Genomic DNA, 12,795 nt, shown 5'->3' with positions numbered 1-12,795 from the left:
CCAGGCTTTCCCTGCTCATACTATTGTCATGTCTATCCGGGTCAGTGACGTCCTGGTACTGCGCGTTGGCTAAGCCAAAGAAAGGGAAAAAAAAAAAAAGAATGAGCGCTGAAGGTGAGAAGGGGGAGAAGAGAAAAAAGATGACATTCATTTTTTTATATCTGGAGTTTGGGTTTCTGGCGAGAAAAAACGCGTTTGCAGCGATTTGCGCTAAAACGGTGAATCCTGACCTGGTTTTGATAATTAGACATTGATTCGTGCGGGGCCAAGATTGGCTTCTCGAGTATATCATTTTATCTGGGTCCGGCTTTCCCTGCTCATACTATTGTCATTGTCTGTTTTCCGGGTCAGAAAAGTGACGTCAGTATTCTTGACGTCGACTGCGCGAATTGGCTTGAACGCCACAAAAGGGAAAAAAAAAAAAGAAATGCAGCGCTGAAAGGTAGAGAGGGGGAGAGAGAAAAAGATGACATTACTTTAGTTTTTATATCATGGAGTTTGGAGTTTCTGGCGAGAAAAAACGCGTTTGCAGCGATTTGCGCTTAAAACGGTGAAAATTTCCTTGCCTGGTTTGATAAATTCAGACATATATATATTATTATCTTTATAATAACGTTACGTTTATCGAGGCTTGCTTTCGTCTGTCTGTACCGGGTACAAGCCATACTGTTAAGTAAAAAGCTAACCAATGTTGTTGTAGGGTAGACTTTGCTACACTAATGACAAATCTCTTAAGGTAATTATATAATCGTCCATCTATTTTCACTTTCAGATCAGATTAGACTTTCTCGCCATCTCCCCTCTCGCTGACAAACAGGTTTTATACTGTTTCTTTACTTCCTATTATCTAGAAGTCGCGATTTGTGGCATTTTTGTGGCCCTACTCCGGTTTCTCGCAAGACGTTAATCTCTTTAGAACTATTAATGTTTTGTTTTGGTTTCAGTTAAGATTCAAACGAGATTTATCCAACACAGTTGTCGGTGACAATGACCGTATGGACGTTATTAATTAGCCTAATTAATGTAGATGTACAAGAGAAGCAAAGCCCTTGCTAGAGTAGGCCTCGGACATGCCTTAATATAAAGTATGTTTGGCCGAAGGAATCCTGAAAGGAAAAAAAAACGTGCAAATAACACTGATAAGACATGTACATGTAATGGTCTTCAATGCTTAAATTTTTTGTATAGGGAAAAATACCTTTGTGGCCTCTTCGTTTTCTCGATAATCCTTGAAGAATATTCCGTCGTAACTATACGACACGCGGTATTTTGTTACCCACTGAGGAGCATCTTGCCTTCCCTGCGTCGATATTCTCATAATCTTAGACCAACGTCCAAAATCCACCTGAAACCAGCTGCGATATCTGTTTCTCGGGTTGGCTACCCATCCGCCATTTTGTCCATTGGAGACTAAATGAAGCCTTCCTTTACCTGCATTAGCAAACGCCCAAAATATGCTGGAAGCCGTCACTGCTGAGTCGGGTATGGCATAATCTTCCATTCCTAAGGGACCTTCACAATATGGAGCTTGAGTTGTCGGGTTTGAAAAATCTTAACAAAAAGGCATCATTGGCATCATTAAAAAAGTAAAATTACTTGATTACTTGGAATTAAAAAGAAAGATATTGAGAGCATTGCTTTTCATTTATGCGCATCCTTGCTGGCATCTAGCGCGCACATTGAGGCAAATTTCTATGTATATAGAAGCTGATGGCCGTTGATTGAGTTAACTGTGCTTCGGTTCAGTCACTTAAATGGTCGGTGAACCTTACTTTTTAAGATAGACAATTCTTGAAAGATTGTAAAATAATGATCACAAATTTAATGTGGGAAGTGTCCGAGTTATCGGGATCGATTGAATATTCAATTTGCCATGTTATTAATTGATAGTTTACTGATTTTTCATCACTTTAGTATACAGTACTTACCTTAAGGTTACTATTTTTAGCGGCTACTAACTTTTAGCGTTTTTTTTTCAGAGAAAGACTTAGCGACTATTTAATTTAGGGGGTCCCCACCGGTTCCCCCGATTTTCCGAAAAATTTAAAAAGTTAGTGATATTGTGTGGGGGCGCACAGCTGAAACCAGTTTTTTCATGAACATATGGCTAAGATGGTAATAGCTCACTTGAAATTAAACGAACATTTGCATTGCCAGAAAGAACAAAGTTATCGGCATCTATTTCTAAAAATTTTCAAGTCGACTATGTCTAGTTTTGTTTCCCTTTCGGGTGGCAGTAGGGGAACTTAAATGTAGCGAATATAAAATTTGACCGAGACAAATTTTAGCGAACACTAAATTTAGCGATTTTTGTCCAACTCGCCAAAATCGCTAAAATTAGTAGCCGCTAACAATACAGTAGTAACCTTAAGGTAAGCTGTTTTACAATAATTTATTGTAAACGAAAAAAATTCCTGAATCGATCTCACATTTGGTAACGAGGAGACAAAGACCCTACAACCTAAGAGGAAATTTTTTTTTAAAACGATCCGGCGGTTGCCCCACGATTCTCAACGTAAATGGGACAATTTTAAAAGAAAAAAATTTAGACGACTTAGCAGGGGAATTCGAGTTGTCGAGATCGAGTTAACCGACTGAGTAAATTTGACTGAAAAGTGGCATGGGTTCAAATCCAAGGGAAATGGAATTTAGTTCGAGTTATAGGGGGTGTTCGACTTATTCCAGTTCGAGTTAGCGGGGTCTACTGTACATGGTCTTTTGGGCCTTTAACAGTCACTGTCACAAGCTAGACAAAGACTTGTTTCCGATTAACTAGTACTTGTCATTGACGTGACTGATTGATGTGTTTCTCACAGATCATATTGTTTGGAGAATTAACTGATTGGAATGTAGTAAAAGTAGTATATCTGTCCTTATTATTCAACAGATGCGCGCGCTGCCCATATATGGTCAAATGTTAAGGATATCTGTCATCCGTACATAACAGATATCCTGCGGTATTCGTGGTTGCGTTCGTCCGAATCTTGTGCGCTGCATATTACAGTTTTTCTTGTCCAAAATGTGTTTCGTTGACATTTGTTGAACAATAAAACAATTTCCTGCTCTCTTGCGGTTCTCTGATTCCCTCGGCCTATGGCCTCGTCGGCTAAGTATTGGCGATTTCCGCGTCGCGGATAATTGTTAAATATTTTAATATAGCCGTTTCTCGCCTTTTTACTCAAATTTTGAGACCAAATACTCACTTCCATACAGATTAACTAACAAAATAACATTATTTACCAGATACAGTTGTGTCATTTGAAAAGGTTCGCTTATTTAGCACAGCTTCGAGCACGTACGGTTTACAAAGAAATATATCAAAAACTTTTTACTTACCTGATTTACTTTTTGTAGGTAGAGAGGAACCTAAAGTGGCAATAAAAAGATCACACCACGTGGAAAAAAATATATATCGAGTCATATAACACATAATACAATGTTATGTTTAATTATTTTCAAATAATTCAATTAAAATGGAATTTTTAACTTTCCAATCCTTAAACGTAGGTCGATCGACCAACCGAGAATATCTTCTAAATAAAGATTATGTTGTGTGTTTTTTTCTAATAAAATAACTGTTACTCTTTGAGCATGCATTGGATATGACATGATAAGTATTCAACAATAACTGATTATAATCACCTCTGATCTATCAAAGGGCGAATGTCATAATTGCTTTATTAAATACTTTGCAAACTTTATTCAGTGTAACATCGTTGAGTGATTGAAACTACAAATCAAATACTGGATACTATGGATGGATACTCTGTTGACAAAGCCAAAAAAATCTACCTTGGGTTCGGGTCTTTCATGAGTTTTTGTGAAAAAGCAGCTAAGCAAAGGGGCGCGGTGTTCACTGCATGTGTTGGTTGAGTAAAACACGTGTTAAGCAAGTGAGATATTCAGGCGCAAGCTTTGGCTCTAAAGAACAACATTTATTAACGATCTCTTTAGCTTTGAACTTTTCACAATTGAGCTCTGGTCTTCCTAGTTAGTTAACTATAAAAATTGGTCCCAAAATGTGTATCATAATTATACAAAAGGCCCGTTTAAAGATTTTTGTGAATTTTCTCTAAAACAAGAAGACTGCCAAAGTACGTAATTCTAAAACAAGGTACTCAGGTACTCATAAGATTAAAAAAAAAACATAAGATACATTTATCATGGAGAATGTACGTAAAAAAGTTGAAAAATTCTTACTTGCTAGGCATCCGTAGAACTCTAACCGCAAAGCTATAATAAAGTTCCAAGACTCGGGAATAACTCTAATATACTGTGCTCGTATTGGTGGGACCAGCTCATGAGTGACAATATTGTTTTTACCCGTGTTTCCTGAAAAAGTCTGTATAAAGTAACAAGTTGGTCAAACAATTGAAATTGTCAGGAAAAGTTATGGGGCGCTTTCCATTTACAAAAAAATCCGTAATTCTGCTGGGCATTTCCGTTTGGAAAGGATGTACACCATTTTTGAAAAATGAAACTTGAAGAACCCGAAATTTAGGTAAAGGCGCGACATTTGGCATCGTCGTGAATGCCCTAAGACCTGGAACTGTTGAAAAATTCGAATTTCCATTCGAAATGTTTCAAACAGTAAATAGCGACTTACTTTTTAGGGTTTCTTATTTCCGGTAATTTTTCGGTGGGATGAGCCGAAGAAGTACTTACCATTTACATCCAAACCGATTATTTTTTGAATTTTTGACTACATGGAAAGAGTCCATGAATTCTTTTCAACATGTAAATTTGTCTTGATTATTTACCTTGGTGTATAATTCTGGCTGGTAGTGTTGGAAGTTTGAACCATCGTCACTGTATCTCAGCGTGTAACTCTTAACCCAGATGTTTCCAAAGGGATCACCCTGTGTGGAAATGCCCGTAACTCTTGTCTCAGCCCCAAAGTTGACCTGCAACCACTGGTGGTGGTCAAATTTTTGTGGGCTCCATGCCCGGTTAAAGTTCAGTCTGGCGTTTTCAGGTCCAGCAATTGGATTTAGTTGGGAAGATGCTGTTAGGTATTCATTTGATATTTGGCCGTTTTCCATCCCTAACGGTGTTCTACAGACTGGTATCTGAGGAATTGGAAATCCTGTGTAAAGTAAGTAAATGACCAGAAAAAAATAAACATGCTCTAGAGGGGGAAATTGACTATTTAAACCTATATCTTTCTGACTAATGTAAATACTGGCTGGTGAATGTGCGCCATGCAGGGTGTGGGTAATACATTGAAGTGATCTGCAAGTCGTTAGTTTTTACAAGAGAAAATGTTGCGCGCAACATCTGGAACCCGGGAAAATGTGATAAAGAACACTGCGTTATATATTAAGGTAATAAAATCAGCAACACACCACTTCAAATTTGTAGAAAACAGGAGATTTACAGTTTAATACAGCTATAATTTCTTGGTCAGAAGTTGTGTTTGATCATTTTCCTACACGAACACCCTAGTAAATTTCACAAGACTCTTTGAAATGCAATGAAACTTGCTTTAATAAATACTCTAAAGGGGCCGATTACATTGCAAATTCCAGCCCAGTTTTACGGGCTGAGATTTTAGCTCGGATTCCAGAAGAAAACTTCTTGAAAAGACGTTTGCAATTACATGAAGAACGTTTTATCCCGGGCTGAAATTTCCAGCCCGGTTTTTGAAGCCGGGCTGGAAATGCCAACCCGGGCAAACGGGCTGAAAAACCTCATGTAATCGGGTGCGCACTGATGGTTTTCAACGACAGAAAATGGCGGCCACGATAACTTTTCTGTTTTGTTTCAACAGACCGCGACAAGTCCCTTCTAAAAATGGAGTTTTATTAACGTCAATGACAACCTACCAGATTTACAGCCATAGAAGTCAGCCCTCAGGGAAATCCAACGACCATCGCCATTGCCCATTGGGTTGATTCGGATGTAACGGGTTATGATAGGCTTCTTCAGTTTATGACTCACAACTGTGTATCGATCTGTGTTTCCATCAAAAATCTTGGTAAAGAAAGTATAGACTTAGTTAATAGTTTCATGAAAATATAGCCTGTTTTGTCAAAGGATGAAAGTAGAAAAGAAAACAAAGCATCTAATGGGGCCAACGTGATGACTTCAATGCTTTAAAACTATTTGAATTGTTTTTATAAATCACCTGATGGGCAACCAAAAGCATTTTTATAGTTTTTCGCAATCCGGTCAATTCAAGGAAATATACAATATTTTTTTAACTGTATACAAGAAAGTTAATACTAAAAACATGCCACTGACCAACAAGGACTTCTTAACTGGCAAAGTACAGCTGTTGTAATTAAATGTGGTATCAAACCACAACAATAGGGCACGCCACTCGACACAGCTTTTGACCACCCTAACTATAATTATTCATCTTCGCACACTTTCTCAAATCACGGCCGATGACCACATTCTTAATAATTGGAAGGAGAGAAGCCACGAGCCAAGCGGCCCACACTGCCGGAGCTTATCCCGGTTTACGTAGCATTAAGCGGCTAGGAATGTTTCTACTCCCCCCTAAATGGGATGCTAGTCTATTGCAGGGTCCCCCCCCCCCCCCAGCATTATGTCGCCGGTACCCATTTATACACCTGGGTGGAGAGAGGCACTATGAGAGTTAAGTGTCTTGCCCAAGAACACAACACAAGTTTGAAGCTTAGTAGTTTATCTTTTAAGGACAATGTCAATTTCTTAAAATAGATACCTTTACATCTCCACTGTTCTCTTTATAATACTTGAAGAATACTCCATCGTAGCTATATGAGACACGGTATTTTGTTACCCACTGATCAACATCTTGTCTTCCCTGAGTCGAGATTCTCGTCACTTTAGTCCAACTTCCAAAATCCACCTGAAACCAGGTGCGTTCTATGATATTCTCTGCTACCCATCCGCCTTTTTGTCCAACTTTGGGGAAAAAATGAAGCCTTCCATTGATTGCATTGCCAGTGGAGGCCTTTACTGACGAGTCGGGAATTTTATAACTTTCCAATCCTAAGCCTGCTTCACAAACTAGGGGCTTCGGTGTAGGAAAGCCTGACAAACATACATTGCTATCACTAACAAGTGACATTTTGTAACTAGGTATTAGTTACTTGTTAAATCTAAGAAGGCAGTGAGCTCTTCTGAATTACAGTTATAGCCTTTTTCAACTTATTTAGCAGTATCATTTACGTAGTACGAGAAGTATGGCCCTCCTAATTAAAATATGCTCATCCGACACAGCCCTGCAAAATCAGATGAAGCGGAAGATACGTTGGACAAGGTGGGCCATATGTCAAAAAAATGGATACAAAAATATTTGGGAACATTTACACAGAAGGAACACACGATAAAAGATGCAATTTAATAATAAAATGACTCCTAGAACTAGCAAAATAATACTTGATTATTTTATAACCTAATTCTGTTCTCAGGTGAGAATTAAGTAGCATTTCCACTTTTATGTTGATTCCCTTCAAAATAATTAAATAAGGCCCACTTAAACACAAAACGCATTTTTCTGTATATATTTTTTAAAACTTAAGCTATTTCCAAATGAATGTAGAAAGGCTCTTTATATACAAGGCTTCATCAACACGATGCTGCTAAAACACACGACCCCCGTCTTACATCTTACCCGAATGGCAACCATAAAGCTCCATTCTCAGGGATGTCAATCTAAAAAACTTTACAGGATGAAGGCGAAGAAAGCGCGCCACAATAGGTGGATTGAACGTGTTTATAACAACACTATTGTCATCTGTGTTGCCTTGAAATACCTGAAATCCAAACAAAACCAAATATTGTATATTTGTTATTCTTACAAAATAACATTAATCTAAAAGTGTAGAAGAACTGAATCGTACTCTGGGGGTAATTGGGCGACGGTAATTACGAGCTGAAGCACCACGTAATTCCACTGCACAAAGTTATATAACATGTGAGATGAATAAGAAAATGTTGCAATCTGAAAGGTTCTAAGCATATTCATTAATTTAGGAACTAATTGCAAAATAAACAGCTCATATGTATGGTAAGAGGTCAAATTATCTAAACAAGTGAAAAAGATTATGACGTATTCGTAAAAATAATAGTCATTCCATTTTCCTTAACACTTTACCTGGTCAAAACTATTATTTAAGGCTTGCCGATAAAATTTATAATAGCCACCATCGAAGCTATAAGACACTTCGTACTCAGTCACCCACTCGAGTGCGCTTTTTCTTCCTTGAGTTGCAATCTTTGTTACCATGGTGATATTACCCAGATCCACCTGAATCCACTGCCCTAGTTCCAAAGACGAAGGTGACCACGCACCTCTCTCGCTACTCTTAGGTACGTAATGCAACCTAGCGTTGCTAGCTCCAGTAGCTGAATTGAACTGCAAGTATGAATATTGGTGGTTTTCATCAACATAAACAATGGGTTGGCTAGACAAAAAAAAAGATCTTAAAAGATCATATAAATTAGCCATTCAAGGACGCAGTGGCTGAGGTTTTCTTTATTTTGATGACGTAAAATGACTGTGCTGAAGTTAAATAAATGAGTGTAACGTTGCAACCCCCTAAGAAGGGAAGGACATTTTTTTAATCGAACGAGGTCAGTAGCTCAAGGTTTCACTGAAATTGTTCAAAAGAAAAAAGTATAGTAGTGGTTAAATTATTCTGACATCAGAAAAAAAGTACATGAACAAAAATGTCTTACAATTACTGTAGTAGCTTTGATAGCAGAGTCAGGAATATCTTTATTTTCCATTCCAAGAGGAGAGTCACAACCTAAAACAAGAGTAATAAACGCTAATAACGCTGTATGATATTTTAAAAAATGAGGTAATTTAGAAAGTATTGGATATCGTGAGATTCCAAATCATTTTATATTAACCTTTAAGATTATATAACCATTACGCTATGTTTCAAATAAAAAGATACCTAGATAATTATATTGAAGGATGAAAATACCAAAGAGTAATAATAAACCAAAGATATAAGATATAAAGAGATGGTTACAGCTGAGGAGATAAAGACAAACTTTAAAAAAATGACCATTTTTCAAGATGCACCGTTCATGACGTAGATTCTAGATTATGTCAAAAAAGGCGAAATTTGGTTTAACCAGCAGTGGTTGTCAGGGCATGTATAAAGTTGACACATCAATATTTCGCGAGGGATGAATGAAAAGCTGTTGGAAATTTGAGCATATAACAGTTAATTTAATAACCTTCTCTAAATTGTGGAAAGACCATAACTCGGGAAGGGGTGGCATCCACTCCGTCCCACTTGTACTTTCTAGAGTGAATATTATTGATAACTGCACAAGTTATACATTTTATGTGATGTTCTTAACTTTGCTTGTATTTTCTTTTAAGGTAACCAAAATGTGTTAGGGTTGAAAATTCGATTACTAAAAACCATGAAAGCAAAAAGAAACAATGAAGTGGTAGCGGAGGAAAAAGGGCAACATGCAGAGAATCAAATTAGACACTTTGATGCTCCACTGAGAAAATGACTGTAATATCATGTTATAATTAAATATTGTAGTACCTATAATGCAATATGAAAAGGCTCGTTTATCCCATCTGCATGCGCAGCAGATCGCCAGACTCGTTAATTGTCTTAAATAATCGATTCACATAATACGATTTCACGGGAAACGGTTTTTGTTTGCGGGTCTTAAGGAAGTGTTTGAGAAATAACTGATTACTTGTGAAAAATAAGCCCACACATGAAAGTACACCCACTCTAAAGGAAGACGAGAGAAGGGTGAATTTTTTGAGCCGTGAAGTTTTTCATGGTTTTTGGATTGTAAAACAAATGAGAGGGGTTTGGCTATAAAAATGGTCAAAAATTACAAATATTGTTGTCATGCAAGTTCTCCGTGCCATGTAGCGAAATATGTAGCAGCAACAACAACCTTGAAGTTGATATTTCTTATTTTCTCTCACTGTTGAACTATTGCACTTGCTTAAAAATGATCAATTAAATAAACAATTTCGGGTTAATTTTTGTTTATGCAATTACATATAATAGCATTCCCATTGCCGGAAATTTTTTGCGCACTACCTTTATATATAAATAATATAAGAGATCCCAATTTTTTTTTATTTCCAAAAAGTGGACGTGTAAACAAAATTACTATTCTTTGCAAAATATGATGCTGTCACTGCAAATTATGCATGGCGCAAGCAGAGCGGAAATTTGATAATAAAAAGGAGTCGTTATCTCACTCCTATGCACTCTTACCCAGCGCATTATTGTTTATCAGAAAATAATGAAATGTAAACTAGCGTATAATTTCCCCAAATATTAACGTAGTTGATATGTTGCGTTCATTTGGCAATTCAATTAAACGCTTGGTTCAAAATGGTTCTCGTTTATTGCGGATCTGCTGTCAATAATTCAACGTCAATGTCGAAGGTCAAATGCATTTGAGCAGGCCATCGAAGAGGAAAAGAAAAAGGTGTCAGTGCTGTGTTTATTTTAGAGTTAAATAATGTAAATACACGAAACGGTGAATATTGAAATTTAAGTGTATTTAAGAATCTATAGAGTATGTGTCTTTTTTTCTGTTTTTCACTGTGAGTTCGCTTTTAAGGAGCTGGGACAAATGCGCGTGAGTTTTGCATTACGGTTAATTTTGTTCGCTCTGCAAATTTAGTAAAAATAAACATGAAATTTATGTTTATTTTATTTAGGCTATTCCATTTCCTGCAAAAGCTAGGCTTATTATTTGTCCTTAACTATATAATTTGTTATCAAAAAAGCCCTATAAATTTATTTGCCTGAACGTATTTTAATGCTTTGCATATCGTTCAAATTCTGAACATCCGTTTCACTTCTGATTGTTCTCTTGCACAGGTCAAATAAAGAATCGAACCATTGTTTTTTGTTTTCTTTGCTTTTTGAATTTGTTTTTCACTGTAGTAATTGATAACATAATTTATACTAATAGCTGGTACTGCAAAATCTAAGAAGCGTTTAGAATTTTAGTGTCTCAGGAGTGTCGAATGGGTTTTATCGAGGGCCGTTTAAGTTTATTCCCTTTTGCGATGGTACTGACACTTGAGAATAATGATGCGAACTGTTTCAGTTTTACGCCAATTTATCCATTTCTGGATTCGTTTTGTCTTTAAGAAATGAATATTGAAATATTGGTGGTTTAAACTACTGTACTTAACTCACCACTTCCCACTGAAAGTTGCAGCAGCAATAAAATCCCCACAGTTGGGTTCATCGTACTTCAGTTTGCATGAACCTTATAGTGTTTTGTGTGCGTGATGTTGTCTTATTCAAAAAACAAAGGTGTTCCATTAAGATCTTATCATTTATTCAGAGAGGAACAATTCCTCAGGGGAGTCATGGAGATGTCACGCTCAATAACACAGGAAACAGCAATTATTCATGAATTTTTAAATAACGTTTTCTTTTCCTCTCCTAGAAAATTTGTTAACAAAGGAGAGCGAGATGATTTTAATGGTTGCAAAAATCAAAACTTAAACCGCCGTCACCTGCTCGCATTGTGCTGGTTCCTTCTAACTGGGAATTTAATTGCTGTGAAAATGGTGTGCGTTCACCGTTCCTTCATCCCGTACAATATCAACAACTGTATAAATAACACGTCATTAACATAAAAGACGAGAAAGCATTAGATTAGTTGGATAAAAAAAGACTAAAATGGTACCACGTGAACTGATCAATACAGTTTTCAATCTTGAAAGTTTAATTAGTAGTTTTAAGTAGTGATGTTACCTCTGATATCCTCTCAAAGTAGGGTTAGTCGCATAAATTATTAATGTATTTTTGGCAAGTGGGAAAAGAAATCTGTTTTATATAGGAGAAAGAGTGATCTGCACGCAAGTGCGACGCAGAAGCAGGTTGTTCTTCCAAAAATATTGAAACCAGCTAAAGGACGCGCTGCATGTTTTGATACTGAGCGTATATACAGGCCCTATATATGGCCATACATTCATTCAGGAACCGACTCTTGTTCTGAGCAGTGATCCGGGTTTTCCCATTAACATGCGTTGGCGTTGACAACTTTGTCCCTTCCTGTTTATTTCTACAGCAGAAAAAGGTTTTTCTCAGAAAACTGTTGTCCAGTAACTGAATTAATTTAAAAAAAAAACTAAAACTAAAAGTGGCAGAAAAATATTCTGCCTTGAAACAGGAATTGAACCGAATATCTTTTGACGCCTATGGAACTGCACGATGAAGTTGTGTGTGATCCGGTATAGCAGCGGAAGAACTATCCGCTGAATAACAATACGTTGCGGTGTTACCCGAGAAACCGTCAGCAGTTAGAGAAATTTCTGGCATGCTTAGTGTTTTCGTTACCAATCAGATGCGAGATAAAACCGCAAGAGAAGTTAAACTATTGGAAAAGTTGGCGTCTTTCAAAATACCCCGAAGCTGCAGGAAGCGAAATAGTGAACTCTCTAGAAAAAAAGTAAAACACGGAATATTTTAAAATAATATATTACCGGAAAAAAATTTTTTTCCCAAATCAAGAAGCCGTATTGCGAAAGCAAATCGAAAATTTATTGATAAATTACATGTAAACGCATAAGAGCGCTTTTTATTAAAGTACTACAATGTTAAAAATGTACAAAAAGCTAAACTAAAGCGGACTAAAATGTACAAACTTACGAAAAAAAAAAGCTGACTTACAGCGATGTTTAATGATAATGGAATTTCGCTTTAATATTACGATGAACTGTTTCTTGAAAACTACAGTATGAAAGTGAACTGTATCTTGTACTAGCACCGGGGAATTATTTAAGTTTTGCACAATAAGCTTACTTACTGTTTAAAAGCATCGTCGACAATCATG

At 36.8% G+C, this 12,795-nt stretch overlaps 1 protein-coding gene across 2 annotated transcripts in view; it reads right to left on the bottom strand.

The window, feature by feature from the left end:
- The window catches only part of LOC144633238 (uncharacterized), a 66,324-nt gene extending 54,935 nt beyond the window's left edge, over positions 1–11,389 (bottom strand). For both annotated transcript variants that reach the window (XM_078492071.1, XM_078492070.1), the window contains exons 1-10: positions 11,148–11,389; positions 8,674–8,744; positions 8,090–8,350; positions 7,607–7,748; positions 6,692–7,023; positions 5,826–5,973; positions 4,761–5,086; positions 4,201–4,342; positions 3,337–3,366; positions 1,199–1,551 (exon numbers count right to left, since the gene is read on the bottom strand). In XM_078492071.1, coding sequence (XP_078348197.1) covers positions 1,199–1,551; positions 3,337–3,366; positions 4,201–4,342; positions 4,761–5,086; positions 5,826–5,973; positions 6,692–7,023; positions 7,607–7,748; positions 8,090–8,350; positions 8,674–8,744; positions 11,148–11,199 — 1,857 coding nt within the window. In that variant the 5' untranslated portion in view covers positions 11,200–11,389. The remainder of the gene's footprint in view (positions 1–1,198; positions 1,552–3,336; positions 3,367–4,200; positions 4,343–4,760; positions 5,087–5,825; positions 5,974–6,691; positions 7,024–7,606; positions 7,749–8,089; positions 8,351–8,673; positions 8,745–11,147) is intronic.
- Positions 11,390–12,795: the final 1,406 nt, after the last annotated feature.

The sequence above is a fragment of the Oculina patagonica genome, chromosome 12 (assembly GCF_052425735.1).
Source record: "Oculina patagonica isolate OP01 chromosome 12, crgOcupat, whole genome shotgun sequence".
Lineage (NCBI taxonomy): Eukaryota > Metazoa > Cnidaria > Anthozoa > Scleractinia > Oculinidae > Oculina > Oculina patagonica.
The sequence above is the reverse complement of the archived record's forward strand: the minus strand, read 5'-3'. Positions and strand labels throughout refer to the sequence as shown.